General features: G+C 51.9%; 6 protein-coding genes across 6 annotated transcripts; 2 read left to right on the forward strand and 4 right to left on the reverse strand.

Annotated features, from left to right (window-relative positions):
- Window positions 1–537: 537 nt before the first annotated feature.
- Window positions 538–1,596, reverse strand: PtrM4_062040 (uncharacterized protein; the record flags this gene model as incomplete). Its single annotated transcript, XM_001932939.2, has 2 exons — window positions 538–638; window positions 690–1,596. The coding sequence occupies 2 exons, from the start codon at window positions 1,594–1,596 to the stop codon at window positions 538–540; spliced, it is 1,008 nt and encodes a 335-aa protein (XP_001932974.2).
- Window positions 1,597–2,387: 791 nt separating this feature from the next.
- Window positions 2,388–2,672, reverse strand: PtrM4_062050 (uncharacterized protein; the record flags this gene model as incomplete). Its single annotated transcript, XM_066105574.1, has 1 exon — window positions 2,388–2,672. One exon carries the CDS (start codon window positions 2,670–2,672, stop codon window positions 2,388–2,390), a length of 285 nt encoding a protein of 94 aa, XP_065964201.1.
- Window positions 2,673–4,008: 1,336 nt separating this feature from the next.
- Window positions 4,009–5,191, reverse strand: PtrM4_062060 (UppS, Undecaprenyl pyrophosphate synthase; the record flags this gene model as incomplete). The annotated part of the gene is made up of 3 exons (XM_001932940.2): window positions 4,009–4,609; window positions 4,657–4,916; window positions 4,970–5,191. 3 exons carry the CDS (start codon window positions 5,189–5,191, stop codon window positions 4,009–4,011), a joined length of 1,083 nt encoding a protein of 360 aa, XP_001932975.1.
- Window positions 5,192–5,645: 454 nt separating this feature from the next.
- PtrM4_062070 (Atrophin-1 domain containing protein) lies at window positions 5,646–7,360 on the forward strand (the record flags this gene model as incomplete). The annotated part of the gene is made up of 2 exons (XM_066105575.1): window positions 5,646–5,786; window positions 5,966–7,360. 2 exons carry the CDS (start codon window positions 5,646–5,648, stop codon window positions 7,358–7,360), a joined length of 1,536 nt encoding a protein of 511 aa, XP_065964202.1.
- Window positions 7,361–7,608: 248 nt separating this feature from the next.
- Window positions 7,609–8,302, reverse strand: PtrM4_062080 (DNA replication complex GINS protein psf3; the record flags this gene model as incomplete). The annotated part of the gene is made up of 4 exons (XM_066105576.1): window positions 7,609–7,676; window positions 7,727–7,835; window positions 7,886–8,075; window positions 8,130–8,302. The coding sequence occupies 4 exons, from the start codon at window positions 8,300–8,302 to the stop codon at window positions 7,609–7,611; spliced, it is 540 nt and encodes a 179-aa protein (XP_065964203.1).
- A 939-nt stretch (window positions 8,303–9,241) lies between these two features.
- Window positions 9,242–15,255, forward strand: PtrM4_062090 (DUF3437 domain containing protein; the record flags this gene model as incomplete). Its single annotated transcript, XM_001932941.2, has 3 exons — window positions 9,242–9,678; window positions 9,735–15,132; window positions 15,193–15,255. 3 exons carry the CDS (start codon window positions 9,242–9,244, stop codon window positions 15,253–15,255), a joined length of 5,898 nt encoding a protein of 1,965 aa, XP_001932976.2.
- Between the last annotated feature and the right edge of the window lie 100 nt (window positions 15,256–15,355).

Below are 15,355 nucleotides of genomic sequence, written 5' to 3' on the forward strand. Positions count from 1 at the left end.
GGAGGGTCCTGTCAATTGAACTAGTCGCCTTCTATTCAGACTGAATAGGCAGCTGGGAGGCAAAGTGAAAGTGCAGTACTGCTGTGTGACACCCATGTCAACCGCGCTGCGGCCACTAGGTGGCGTTGCAGCCCTGGAGTGTTCCACGCAGACTACGCGATACTTGGCGAGAAGGCTTCAGCCATCCATTTTCAGGTCACAATACACCGTCTAATGAAGCGCCGCATTGTTTGTCAAACAACCCACTACTTATTTAATCCTATTCAGAACATTGACGATGGTTGCTTTGATATACTGCTTTTTTAGCTGGAGTCTCCAAAGTACGCTTTCCACAACAACTCATGTTTTCATGATGACGTTGATCCATCATCCTGTAATATGCAAAAATATCTAAGCCTCCTTGCCCCTGCCACGCCGCAATGCCGGATACCAGGTGTAGTAAATTAAACATGTCGTAACTCCTGTTGGGACACACCAAAATACTCACACTTGAGTCTGACACGCGGGGCACGTGCACCATGTGGTGAAGCGAGGTTGTTAGCTATGCAGGGCGGCGTTTGCTAGCTGCATCCGATTCCCGTAGCCACCATATAGCCAGCCAACTGCATCTGCCATATCATTATGATATGGGTTCCAGCCTTTGCATTCGTTAGATAGGGATAATCTGAACGCGATCGAGTTTTGCTTACCTTCAGGTGCGAAACCGCCTGCTGCTTTTCCTTTAATCTCTGCCCAAGACCTTTGCTCGCCCAAGCCTAGCTGAACGGCTGTTGCTTTCTTACCTCTCCTCGCCACGATACGCACCTCGCCTTTCAATTCTTGGTCCGGTCCTGCGATACGCCAGTTCTCATTAACTTCATGCCCTGGCTTTGCTTGCCACGGCTGCATGATACGTCCGTCTTCCGTCTTTTCGTTACCAGTGACCCCCTCTTGTTTGTCTGGAACAATGTACATCTGAACCTCGGCACCACCCTCTTCACCGTCGCGTTCTTTGAGAAGCGCATCCCATGTCTCGGGTTGCGCTGAGCGTTTGCGCCGATGGTCATAGCCTGAAGCGATGAAATCGGTGCATGGCGTAATGTAAGTGAGATGCTTCCATGCGTTGCTTCTCAAAAGCGCCTCGATATCAAAGTAGGTGACGACATCTCGCCAACCATCGCCCATGCCAAACCCGTGCCAGCAATCTTCAACAACCAAGGTATCCAAACAAAGACCGGGAAGCAAAGCAAGCGCCTGAGCTGCGTAGTAGGTAGGGTAATACTGTGATCCTCCCGAAACGTATAAAGGAAATGGGAAGGCGCGCACCCGTATGTGCCGGAGCCGCGTCACCACACTTTGGTCGACAGAGAGGAGAGTCTCGAGTAAATCTTCCGTGCCGCGAAAATGCAGGGTGCAGTTGAGGGGTAGATGACGATTTGCTTCGGCAAGTACCTGATGACAGCTGAGCAAGATCGCTATGCGATTCGAAGGCTCTTGCGCGTCGCCAGATTTCCCGGTCTTCTTGAGGCCATGCCGAATGGTATAGCTACTGAAAAGGAATCCATATATGAGCTCGCGCAGCTCCACGGGAATTGTGAGGAAAGTTGGCGCATTCATCGTGCTGTTGGTAAGTACCTAGGTATCGTTGCTGCGCTAGCGACCAACGTCTGAATAATCCCTCAGAACAAAGACGGCTGATAGCAAGCTTTATATCTGAAAACGAGCATTACCGAGGTCAGTAAAAAAGCACCACATGATGTTGTTAGCTCTGTTGATAAGCACGACTAGGAACCCGGGCTATATGATCTTCCCTGGCGACAGCTGTCAGAGCCCAAGGCACTGGGACCCGCGGAGTTCCAGGAATCCATGCATTCTTAGTGGCGTTTTACGGGCTGACGTCACGTGTCTAGCAGTTGTCTTAGATAAAGCGGTAGATAGGAGATTATTCCGCCAAGCAGTGGCTTGTTCGTAATCTTCCGAAAAAGACTTGCTCGGGGTGTTGTGAGGAATGTGCTGTGCAGGTGCTAGAAGGGCACCAACGCATCCAAAATCGGCCGTACTCTACCTTGACACGCTATTCCCAAACTACATATCCCTAAGCCAAGGATCTCGTTGGACTTCCTCCACTGACGCCCTCATCGAAGGCTCAAGTCGCAACAGCCTACGAACAAGCACGCCCACTTTGACAATGTCCTCTCGAGTCAAGTCCTCTTTCCTGTAGCCGTCAAAGTAACATTCCTCCAACCATTTCTGAAATTTGTTTTCTACCTTGCGCACAGTCCACTCGCTGTCCATGGTCCGCCACTTTTGCTGCCACCGCTCTGGCAGTTCATCACTGTTATTCTCTAGCATCTGCCGGGCGACTCTCACAGGCGTTGCCGACATGGCATCAAAAGGCGGCTGGCCAACTACAAGTTCGTAGATCTATTGTATGGGTGAGCTTGGTCTTCATTCGCGGCTTGGCTTGCGCCTGGATTTAGACTTATCATGCATCCCATATTCCACAAGTCGACGCGGTAGTCCAGCTTGTCTCCAAAAATGACTTCGGGTGCTCGGACAACAGCTGGAGTGTGGAGAGTTTCAGGGACATCGTTGTGTAAGAAAGATTCGCCAAAGTCGATGATCTTGATCTGCTGCTGTAACAAATATACGTCTGTGAGATACATACTTGGCCAGACCAGATACTCGGGCATACCTGATTCTAACGCTTTTCCGTCTTTTCTTGTGACAGTACCAGTTTCTGGGCTCCGTAACTTTTTGAAAAGTTCTGCTTCCGTGAGAGTATGCAGGGAAGAGATGACAAAGGCCAAGTTGCGCGTGTGTAGATCTGCGATATGTCAGGGGGATATTTCTAAGTTAAATTCAACACTGGCTGCACCTCCGTGTGTAATATTGTGTTTGTGTAAGTGTGTGAGGCCAACAAGGGCTTGTTGCGCGCTGGTCTTTGCAACTGTCCCTGGAAGTCTTTCGTCATCGATGCACCTATCAACGAGATCTTGAACACTTGGCCCTAGAAACTCAAGTACTAGACAATAATGCTTCCCGTTCGGACCGTCGATATGAAAGTGGACCAATAGTTGCATTACATGTCGTGAACTGGTTCCTTTGGAATTGAGCTCCGCTATAGCGCGCAGAACCTTGAGCTCTCTGCTTTTTCCATATAGTTCTGCGATCGAGACTTTCAGCGCAACGTATTCTTGTTTTCTAGTAGGATCTTAGCATCTTATTTACCGGGTGGTCGCGAGACTAGTCAGGTACCTTAGATCCTTCGCAGCCCATACTGTTGAAAACCCTCCCCAGCCAAGCTTATGCACAACCTTGTACCTTCCGTTATTAAAAACATCCCCAAGAGCTATTGGATGGTATCCTCCAATACGATAGCGATCTAAGGGCTCAGCGTCGACGTCGCAGTTGTGTGTTAACCAAGGTGGATCCATTCTGAGTGCTGCAAATGTGCGGAAAGAGCGCTGTCCGGGTAAGTTTGACGCCTTTAATGCACTCTTCCATCGGCACGAGTTCCAGTATTTTCCAATTTGAAAACAAAGGTACATGCTGTTTGTGGACACAGCCTATGCGTTAGGGCGCCAATTTGGGCTGTGGAAGGATAGTATTCTTTTTTTGCGCGAAATTTATTTCCCTCAATCTCTACGCAACAATGTCATTTAAGGCTGAACAGCAGTGTTAGGTCGAAATCTGGCAGCGATATTGTTGTTGAGTAGAACAAGAAGGTTGAGATCCAGTTGAGCCAAAGTTTAGTGTCTTCCTAGGTGCGGCACAGCAACATGAGGTAGGTACATTTCCAGAAAGGTGTCGCAACCTTCAAAAAGTCAGAATGCCAATGGGCAATCATGCAAACGTGCAAGTGGAACCGTATTCACGAGGTGTGTCAAGCCGCGATTATGCAAAATTGGGATATATTCTAGCTCTGATGAAAGGCTCTATTTTGGGTATCGTCGATGCGCGCTGAAATCAGATCTACTTCGACCATTGACAGTGGAGGGGTTCTGATAAATCATTACTCCGACAGCTCTATTCTACCTTGGAACGCCCACGAACTCGCTGTTGCTCCTCTTGCAGCTTCTTCTGCTGCCACTGCCACTCAACTAATACAGGCAAGAACTGCCACAGGTCGAACTCGGGCCAGAGACACTTGAGGAATACAATGGAGGTGTTCTCGTGAGCTTGCCAGAGCATAAAGTCGCTCAGTCGCTCGACGCCTGAAGTACGGACTAGCAAGTCGAGAGGTGGGGCGTCGGCTGTCATCATGTTATCGTTCAGTGTCTGGGCGCTAATTGACTCCGGGTCTAGGAACGTGGGCCCGTTTTGCGCATCGTCCTTCTCTGACGGGTTGATGACGGTTGAAGTTGACGAGGATCTGCTGTCGTCGGCTCCAGTCGGTTCTTTGGACGATGGCGACGCCGACCGCGACTCAGGCTGCTCCGCCCCACCTTCCGTGTCCTCCTCCAGCATTTGCTTCCTAATGTGTTGTGTGATATGTGATTCGGAAAAAGTGCGTTTCGAGGGGGTGGTGAGGTTATGAATGGGCGTGCTGTATGTCTCCACCGTCTTCATAACTGCCGTTGTGATTTCGTGCCGCGAGGTATATGGGAAGCAGACATTCAATACGGCCCTGTAAAACGTCAGCGGGCGTCTCGGCAGAATTGCATGGTCTCGTACTTCTTGTTGTGCGCAGTCATGGCAACTGCCTTGTCGACGGCCATCAGGACATCCGGGCTGATGAGCTCACGCTGGCCCAGGACGCGGACAGATGCGCCGTAGCGGTCCAGTAACGCTCCATGCTCGGCCAGCTGCTGCAGCTTGACCTTGGCCATGGACATGAGTGCATCCACTTCATGCTTTGAACGCTTAAAGTTCTCAATGCTAAAGGCATAGATAGTCACAACCTTGACACCAGTCTTGTAGCAGACTTCGAGGATCTGGCGGAAGCGTTAGCATTGCACGTGGACAGGCTGGGTTTGGTCTGGCGTACTCGTGCCAACGACTCGAAGCCTAGATTGTGCCCTTCTACAGTCTCAATGTGGTGGTTGCGCGCAAAGCGTCGGTTTCCATCCATGACAAAGGCGACATGCTGTGGAACTGGACCTTGTTTGAGAGACCCAATGAGGAGCTCCCGCAACTGTCTGACTGTCCATGCGACTGGAGGCGATGTCGCGAACCACTTGTGTATGCGGGAGTCGTGGAGGGAGCCCATGGTGAATATTCCTGACTGTTCCGGCTTTAGCTTCTATAGGGGCTGCGGACTTCCGATGTGGCTGCAAGCAGTATCAATGGACGCGTATGCGTATGAAATGGAAGTCGCTATGCAAAGGCAATATCGCTACTAGAATTCAGGCTATCATTGTATATAAAGATTGCGGCCCACGGCAAAGGTGCTACGTAACAGATCAAGGGCGCAGCGAGCCCTGACGCGCCTGCCACGCACCTGAGCGGTCGGGGGTCCTTTCCGCCCTGCGCCTAGAGTGGCTGGTGGCGCTGAGTCAGCGTGGCGCCACTCACCGTCGCTTCCGACTCCCTCGATCCTTGCCGACTTTCCGTTCTTCTTTCTTCGCTATCGACCGCGAGCCTCTCTGCCGCGTCATCAAAGCTCGCAGCTGCCCTCCCTCGCCCTTCAATATCCCTTTGTCCGTTCTTGTGCTGACGACGCCATGGCTGAAGAGGCTCCGCGCAACGTCACAGAGCTTGCTGGGCAGCTTGTCGAAGGGTTTGCTGCTTTGAGTGGAGAATACCAGGCTCTGTTCGCTCAACATAGGCAGCTGGAAAGCAAGCTCTCGTGGGCCAAGCAACAGGTACGTGATGATGACTACTTTCATTCACCCCCCTTCCCTTGTGATGATAAACTTTAGCTCTAGACCTGCAGCTGCACTCGCGGCTTTGACAGAAAACAACCACAGCATAACCTGACCGGAACCCATCACATACGCTTCAGCATGATACACATTTGTAGAACCTTGCTGACCATATCCAGTACCTTGATCTCCTCAAGCATTTCACACCTGATACGCTTCCGCAAGATCATCTTACCTTCCTGCAGGATCTAGAGCGGGTTGGAGATGATCAAGCACGCATGCCGTTGAACTTGGTGGAACAATTAGCACATAGCGATGATGTAGAGCGCAAGAGTCGGGCATTGGTGATACAGAAAGCGGAGGAGGCTGCTGCCCAGCTGCGTGCCCCTGAAAATTCTGCAAGCGTAAAGATATGGAGTGGCCCGTCAGCAGACGAGCTTGCTCCACTACCTGAGATACACACCAATAGAGCCACTTCACCACTTGAAAAAGATTTTACGGTCGCTGGAACTCCCAGTAAGCTTGCCTGTCCTTTTGCTGCTGGAGGTGGCAGAGGCAGCCCGCTTGCTACACCGCGAAGCTCGACTTCCCGACTAAGTCTGCGTGGCCGTCGATCAAAACGACCGTCCTTTGCCGATCCCATCCGTGCCGAAATATGCACCAGTGACCCTGCCTCGGTGACCGCCTCAGTAGCCGTATCTGGTTCCGCTGCCGTCTGTCCCATACGATTCCTCGATCAACATAACCCAGAGGAGGTTGCAAAATACTTTGAGAAACACAAGCATGAGCTACCCAGAAGCCATGAGGTCTGCATCACACGCTTCCAGAGCAATCAAGAGAGCATTGAACAGCTGGACCGCAAATACGGCAATTTGGTCAACATGATCCAAGGGTTGGGGCAGAAGCACCAGGCGTGGTTACCCGAGGATCCTGACGACGCAATAGAGGAAGAGCCCGAGGCCGAGCTCGACCTGAGCGTCAACCTCAAGGCAGATGACAAAGTTCAGAACTGGGCGTCTGCCGTGTCGGCCAGTCTTCACGATGGCACTCCGCCGCCAGAGGAAGGATCAGAGGAGCATGCACATGCTGAGGATGAAACTAGGACAGCGCACTTTGACCGGCCTCTCAAGGAAGTCCGCGTCGGGGAGTCGCCAAGTCGACCCTGGGGCATTTCAATACCAGCAAAGTACACAAACGCAGACAGCTCTTCTTCAGTGGGCTCCGTGCCTACCGCGTCACCGCAACTGCCACTCAATACTGACCGACCGATCGGAGAGACGCCTCAAAGGGTTGGCAAATGTCCCATCGACCATGGCGCAATGGGCCAGATGCCCGAACAACATCACGATCCACCGTCTGCTCCAACGCCGCAGTCGCAACATGGATTTGCGACGACTGCTATGCCACCTTCAGAACCCCCACCTCAGCCCCCGCTGCCGGAAAAGCCAAAAGAGACAGGAGGCCATACGATGATTCCACAAATGGTCTTCAACGGACCTGTGTTCCTAGGATATCCTCCAGATCAACTGGCTATAATCCTGCAGAACAGTAACCTTGGCTCGGCGATGCGGTAAGCCTGGTGCTGCATGCACATTTTCGATTCGCTGGCTAGTTGATTTGAGGTATTGTATTGTAATCAGAAGGTAGGCTTCAACCATTGCTTGCCTCACAACTGCGCTTCACTATCAGTCTATTGGTGTTATCCGACTTCTCTTGGTTTCAGCCGTCATTCCCGTGCAGTACATGGCCATTTGAGCCAGTTTAGCCATTTTGTCTTGCAACTTAGTCGCCCCTCGTTTCTGCTGCTGTTTAACGACTATCCTCACTTCTTCTTCAGGTCCGTCATCCAGGTCCGTACGCCCTTTGCGCTATCGTGGGCAGCTCGGAATACTAGGCTATGGTTAGCTGCTGCACACTAACTTTTAGCGGACGAAGCCTACACTGGCGCTCGTTCTCGTCTAGGCCTCGCATAAAGTCAGCGCCTTCGCCTAGCGCACCCCGTGGGTTGTGAGCTTGATCGGCTATGAGGGCTGCCCTGGCTTTGAACGTCTAGAAAGTCAGCATCGATGTCGACCCTGTTGACTCATGATGAAACTCACATCACTCAGCACCTCGATCATCTCTTCCTCTTCAAAGAGCTCCAAGATACGCGCACCGAGATTGTAGAAGTGTGGCGCGAGGGCTCGCAAATCGACAGTTCGCGGGTCAGCTTTGAGGGCGTTCAAAACGCGTGGAGACAGGGCGAAGGGTGGGTCGATTGTCACAAGGGAGGATGTATTCAGACTCTGGCTGTAAACAAAGTAAATAGATCATCCTGATGGAATGAAAACAATCGTATTATACCTGAGTGCAAGCATCTCACCAAGCCATAGTGGAAGTTCGACTTTTGAGCCATGCTTTATGTCGCCGCTCATGTTGCCTTCGAGATAGCCGAGACCAGGAACGGTAAGCTCAAAGGTACAAGGTACCTTTTGAGCATCCGTAAGGATAGCATCCACATCATAGTACGAGCCCATCTTATTATGTGTCAGTTAAGTAGGGTAATGGAAGTTGAAATGCAATCAGGCTTTGGACGCTGAAGTGCTGTTGTGCCCACACAGTGGCGATGCATGAGATTGCCAGTCCCGGAGCAAGAGACGCGTTGCGTGTCGTGTGACCAGCCTTGTGCATCGGGACGAATATGCAAGCAGATGAAAAGCGAAGATGGGATGCATGTGAAACAGGGTGACGAGGATGAAGGACATGGAGTTGATGGTGTGCTTACCGTTGGGGCGCCTCTCTGTATTGCGCGTCTGCGAGTGCCTGGCCTAGGATGGACAGTATATAGCGCGTTTCGCCCGCAAGTAATGAATCACCTCGCACCGCGCTCAATGGCAATCGCTGCGCTTTATATTAACCAAGTGGAATTCCGGAGTTTTCACGTCAACCAGTGCAACTGCAAATAACCAGGCACCCGCCCTACGGTCTCGAGATCGCTCCCCGCCGTGCCTCGCCTAGGGCTGCACCTCCATCGCCTGCTGGCCAAAGCTTCCCCCAGCCTAGATGTCATAGAAGAGGCGTCGGCTACGCACATGAACGACGATTTGCATTCGCCTTGTTGCCCATTGCACCTGACAAAGCTGAGCACAAAGCTTCTTCCCGACATTCGCTCGCAACCAAAAGCAGCCACACTACTCGGCGCATTGATAGAGAGAGTAAGTTGGTTGCGCCCGCGGGATTCATCATCAGCCTCACTTGTAGTGGTTTACTGCTCTCTATACTACTCGACGCCAGCCTATCAACAACACGCACTCGACTACTTGCTGACTATTCAAGCTTATATTCGGCAAGCTCCAGCTGCCCTGCACCTGCGCATTGCCCGCTGTATATTGATGACGATACATTTCCACGACTCGTCCACCTCGCTCTAGACCCGCGGCACACACGCCCCACGACCCCCACCACCAACCGGCATCATGGCAGTCAGCGAGCGGATATCGCAGCTCATGGGCGCTCTTGATACTGGCTCAGGTCCAGATACATCTCGTGCCACCTCTCCAGGCGGCGACTGGCGACAGGCCAACGGTGGCATCAATGGCTCAGACGACAGACGCCGCCCACGGACTTTCCCCTATTTCGAATACCTGCCTTACCAGACAGAAGACCAGAGCGATCGCGAAGAGAGTCTGAACACATGTCTGAAGCACCTCTACATCGCCGTGTCCGCGGGAGACTTTGCGCCGGGCGCAGTGCACTGGACACGCGAGATCCGGGGATGGTTGTCACTCAAGTTCGACCTCCCTCGGAGCACGCGAGTAAAGCTAGTGAACCTGTACTATGAGCTTGCACTCGCTCCAGGGCTGGACTACCTGGTGGCAGAGCGCTTTGCGAGCATGTTCATGGTCTTGACCAAGTAAGTTGCCACTGCTTCAAAGCCGACATGGCGCCTGAAGACTGACACAACTACAGGCGTAAACACTACTTGCGACCCGGAAAAGACCTAATCCTCGATTGGCGACCGCTATACAGGGAACTGAAGATGTTCGTTCTGCCATCGGAATCAGGGGGCTCACATCCGCCTAACGTGAAGCGTAACATTCGCACTCTGACCAAGATGTGCACCTTCGCACAGCTCTACTTCGATCCCAAAGAGATACCCGCCATATTTGAGGAGCTCCTGCCTTTCTTCAGTACATCCTTCAGCGAGAATGCCTTCGTCGTTGTGGGCTTGCTGAACTTGCTGCTTCCCACCCATCCAGCCCCGGAGGACATGAGCCAGCTGCTCCCGCAGGAATATCTCCCCACATTCTTCCATCTTTGGTCACTTGTGAATCGATCGCGGTTGTTTGATGCCCACTACATTGATACACTGTCACGGCTTGCCAGGGACAATTTGCCAGCCCCGCATGTGCCTTTCTCACAATATGGTGTCTTCACAGGGGAGCAGTCGTCACAAATCTTTACAGCGATCTTGCGACTGCTCGAAATTCCGGTTGGTCAGGCGACCTCGCCGTACAGCAGTTCAGTGGACCTCGGTGCCGGTCTGGCCGTCATGCTTGATCGTGACCCACGCAAGCACCCTTCAACCCATCACATCGCCCGCATCATTGCCATGTCTCTTTCTCCCGCATGCGCAGAGCATCCAGATTCCATCCTGACAAAACTCGAGGGTTTGATACAGGCTGTGGAGACTTTCTTCCATCCATCGAATTCTGGTTCCTGGACTAGGCCGCTCGCTCAGTTTGTATACTACTTGGCGGATATATTCGTGCTGCGTTGGAACCGAGAGCACAGTGGCGAGGTGGATGTGCCAGAAGACCGACAGCTCAATGACGCGGTGAAGCGACGATTCGTGCTCTGTCTGCGGGAGGTCACGTTCATGGGCATCTTCTCCAAGAGCGACAAAGCCGTGCAATACGCCCTGTCTACCCTACAGAGCTTGGCGCATCTAGAGCCCAGCCTGATCCTCCCCGGTGCGTTACAGCGAATATACCCCGCGATGCAGGGGCTTGTTGAGGTACATCGCACCATCTCGTCAATCCGTGCACTACACATGCTCTCCAAAGTTATGGCCAAGACAAAGGGCTTCCGGTGTCACGTCACATCGGTACTCGGCCTTGCACTACCTGGTATCGATGCCAATGACCTGGAAAAGACCGTGCACACGTTGCAGTACATCCAAGGCGTGTGCTACCTCATCCCATTTCAAGATCTTACAAAGGCGAAGAAGGCGTCAATCGAGGCAACTTCCAGAGATGGAGCAACCACGCCAATGGAGGATGCAGGCGGTAACACTGGTCTTGCTGTGGAATGGATCACAGCGCAAGTCGAGCGACTGGAGAGCGCCAACGGCAACATTGAGATCGACTACAGCAAAGAGCTTAGTGACGAAGACGAAGCTATGATTTTGCGGTCATCCACAACTGGGCTTAACGAATTTCTCATTACATTCCTTGGTCGTGTCTTCACGCTCTTGGAGAATTTGCCAGATGCCTCTAGAGTTCGGAGTGGCTCACCTGAAGAATATGTGGTTAACCAGCTTCCCGCTGCCTTCACACCGCTGCTGGCTGCACTCTCGCCTGAGCTGTATGACGTTGCGCTAGACAAGATTGCAAACTTCATCACGAACCATGTTGTTCACCAAGCCCGAGACGCGATTGCGTTCATCTGCAACAGTCTTGTTAAAATCAACCCCGAGAAAGCCCTGAAGCGACTATTACCTCATCTCTTTGCAGGTATCCGTACTGAGATTGAAGAGATCGGTGCTGGCTCCACGCGAACAACAGGCGCTGAAGTCCTCCCTCGTGATCGGGCACTTGTCTGGAATCTGTGTATTCTTAGCATGTGCGTCGTCCATGTCGGTGATGCAGTCCTTGAATGGAAGGACGAGCTGTTTGAGATTGCAGAATACATGCAACAGCGCTGCCGAGGCACGCCCACTGTCCATGTTTCCAACTTCATTCATCATTTGCTGCTCAATCTGACATGTACCTACACCATCGACTATTCCATCTATGAAGACGATGAACTCGAAGAGGGCTTGTCAACTGAGTCATGGGGTAGGCAAGTAGATGTAAAGAAGTTGACAATCAAATGGCACACTCCCAACTCAGAGGAGATTGACTTCGCTGTCAAGCTCTTTGAGACACATGCCAACAACTCAATGAAGGCACTCAAAGCCCTCACGCAGCCTGACTCGCCGATTAAGCGCGAAGGCACTGGCAAAGATTGGTCAGACGAGGTGTCACGAAACCTGGTTCTGTTGCGATTGATTATATCCGGTATCTCAGTCTTATTTGATGTTCGGCACGATCAAGTCATCGATGGCAACGAGTCTGATAGCGACTCCAACTCAGACGCAATGGATACAGAAGGCATAGATGACGACGCCGGTCTGGGAGAGGCTGAAGACGAAGAGGTCAAACCCACATTCCAGTATGAAGCTGGTTACCCACTACGTCGCGGGGATGCCACATACAACCTTATCCACGATCTGCGGAGAAAGGTCGGTGAGATGTTGCACAACGTGCATCAGTTCCTAATCGCGAAACAACCCGATGATGTTCCTTGCTTCAACTCACTGTACAACGCTTATCGCTCCTGGTTCATCGATGTCGGTATCGAGCGATCAGCTCATGTACTCGACAGAATATCAAGACTATTGGAGAACGATGAGCGACCTTTCAGGTTCAGTGGACTGCGTAAGCAATACCCGCGACCTCTACTAGTCCGACGCGCAAATGTTTATCATTTGCAACGACTACGGCACAACGCGAACCCACGACCCAAGACTGATCTTGACATGGTCCTGCTGCTTGATCTCGCCGAATCCAGTATATCCCTTTACACGGAGATCCGACGCACTGCGCAAACAGCAAATGAGTCCGCGGTCAAGTGTGTGCTTGGCGCTAGACCCCTCGTCGTTCCATCTCTCCTCGACGCATTTGTCAAGGCTGTAGCTGAGAGTGACTATCCTCGTATCAAGGGTGCCATGTTCGCGCTGTTGTTCGGTAGCTTGGCAAAGACAATAAGTCGCGATTGGCGCTTCACACCTAAGCTGATCAAGGCTTTCATTGAGGTCACGGGTGCCGATAAGCCTTCAGTGCAGAAGCTTGCAACAAACGCCACATTCCAGGTCATGGATATGGGGAAAGCAATGGAGCGCATGGTCATCTTGCCAAAGGAAGTCGTAGAAGCTATTGCATATGCCATTGACTCTAGCGAAGGTGATAGTGTACACGCCAAAGTCAACAAGCGACGGGACTACATCAAGAAGAAACGTGCTCGCATAGAAGGCAAGAAGGCGGAGTTGTCCAAAGAACTGGTCGAGATTGCCAACACAGAGCACTGGAAAAAGGTCAGCCGTACTGCCGCCATCATCGTCAACCTAGGCATGCGTTACGACACCATTGCTTCGGATGAGATGATCGATCTCGTTGCGAAAGGATCTATCGACCAACACCCTAGTCTCCGAGGCTTGTATGCCGGCGCCCTCATTGGCCTCTACTCCGTCATTCAAACCCGCGCAATTACCGGACACAACTACGAGAAGTACCTGCTGAGCGAAGAAGATCTGCCAGACAAGATCACCGTGGAAACCAAGCCTGAAGATCCAAACTGGACTGCAGAATACCTCGCAGCATTTGCCCAGCCCGAGGCCAAGTATTACGTCGACTTTGATTATCCAGGATGGCTCGTATGGAACAAGACTATGACTGCATTCAAGCCCAATGCACCACAGTTGTCGTACGATGAGGTCGAGAACGGCGTCCGTCAGAAGATTGCGAAGCATCTCACCCGCTCCTGGTTCTCAAACTACTTTGCTTTCATGAAGCAGGAGCCGCGCGATAACAGTGCCGATCGGTTCCGCATGTCAAGTGCAATGGTGCTGACCCATTCGTTCGATCTCGTCTTTGCCGGTTTGACAGAAACCACTTTTGAAGACATCAAAGACCTGACCCAATCTGTATACGCTGACGGGAGCGATAAGCACCAACATCGCGCGACTTCTGAGATTATGGCTGCGTTGCTATCGTGCGCACCGGACCTCAAGGCTGATCAGCGTGAAGCGGTATGGGAGTATGTCTTCCCAATCGTCCGTGGCATATTCCAAGATGGTTTGACACCCGAAAACTCTGGCTACTGGACTACCTTCCTGCACGTCGTATTGCAATCGAAGGATCCACGACGAGGATGGCCGTTGGTCGACTGGCTGTCTAGTTTCCGCCTTGACATGGACTCTAATGCGGCCTTCAAGGAGAGCTCCAAGGTCCATCTGCTGACACAGTGCATCTGCGATGCAGGCTGGCATTTCCGCCTAGAGAAGCCGATTTTGGAAGATTTCATGAAGCACCTTGATCATCCGTACAAGGGCGTACGTGAGGCTATGGGTCAAACGATCGCTAGTATTTTCAGGACTCGTTATCATGAATCGTACAAGGACGTCAATACGCTCATCAAGGCACAGAAAGATGCTTCGTCGATCGGTGTCAGGCCATACCAGCCAACAGAGGAGTTCAGCAAGACCATTACTGAAGTCTTTGATCGTCTTGAGGTATGGCGCCACGAACGTCCTGCAGGACAACAGACTCCGTCATCATACACATCAGGTGGCAAGACCGTCCTTCTTTGGCTCGACTCTACGCTCTCTTCATACGAGTGCACATCGCTCGTCAAATTCTTCCCAGATGTCTTTATGGAGCAGCTACTGCACATGATGGATATCAAAGAAGATCCTGAGCTGCAATCACTCGCATACCACGTCTTCCGTCATCTACCTAACATTCCGCATCGCGAAGGCGAGGACTCGGAATTTATTGCAGCCCTCATTCGCATCGGACGGAACGCGACCAGCTGGCATCAACGTCTCAGGATTCTAATCAACATCCAAGTCATCTACTTCCGCCGGCTGTTCCTCATGAGTGAGAAGCAGCAACAGAGTATGTTCGACTGCGTTTCTGCCATGCTTTCAGACGTGCAACTCGAGGTCCGCATGGGCGCTGCAACTACGCTATCAGGAATGATTCGCTGCTCGCCTGTCGCGCTCCGCGACCGTCAAGTCTCAACACTCAAGGAGCGCTTCACCAAGCAACTGACCAAGAACCCGCTCCCCAAGAAGCGTACCCCTGGCACTCCTACCACAGAACAAGGCAAGCTTGTCCTCACACGCCACGCTGCTGTGCTGGGTCTCGGTGCATTGGTCCAGGCTTTCCCTTACCAGAGCCCCCCACCGACATGGTTACCGGATGTACTGGCTACACTAGCGAGAAAGGCAGCAGCTGATCCAGGAATGGTGGGCAAGAGTGTCAAGACTGTTCTTGCAGACTTCAAGAAGACGCGGCAGGATACATGGCATGTTGATGTCAAGGTATGTTTTCTGACTATCCATTAATTCATAATTTGATACAGATGCTAATTTGGAACCCAGGCATTCGAGCTGGAGCAGCTGGAGGACCTGGAAGGTGTTCTCTGGAAGAGTTATTTCGCTTAGACGAGGATGCAGATGAAGTTGCACTATGGGGTCGAAACTTATTAAATATGGAGCCAAAGAAATTTCACGGAAGAAAAAGATGATGGAGATGAAGCAAAGC

The sequence above is a fragment of the Pyrenophora tritici-repentis genome, chromosome 2 (genome assembly GCF_003171515.1).
Source record: "Pyrenophora tritici-repentis strain M4 chromosome 2, whole genome shotgun sequence".
Taxonomy (NCBI): Eukaryota; Fungi; Ascomycota; class Dothideomycetes; order Pleosporales; family Pleosporaceae; genus Pyrenophora; species Pyrenophora tritici-repentis.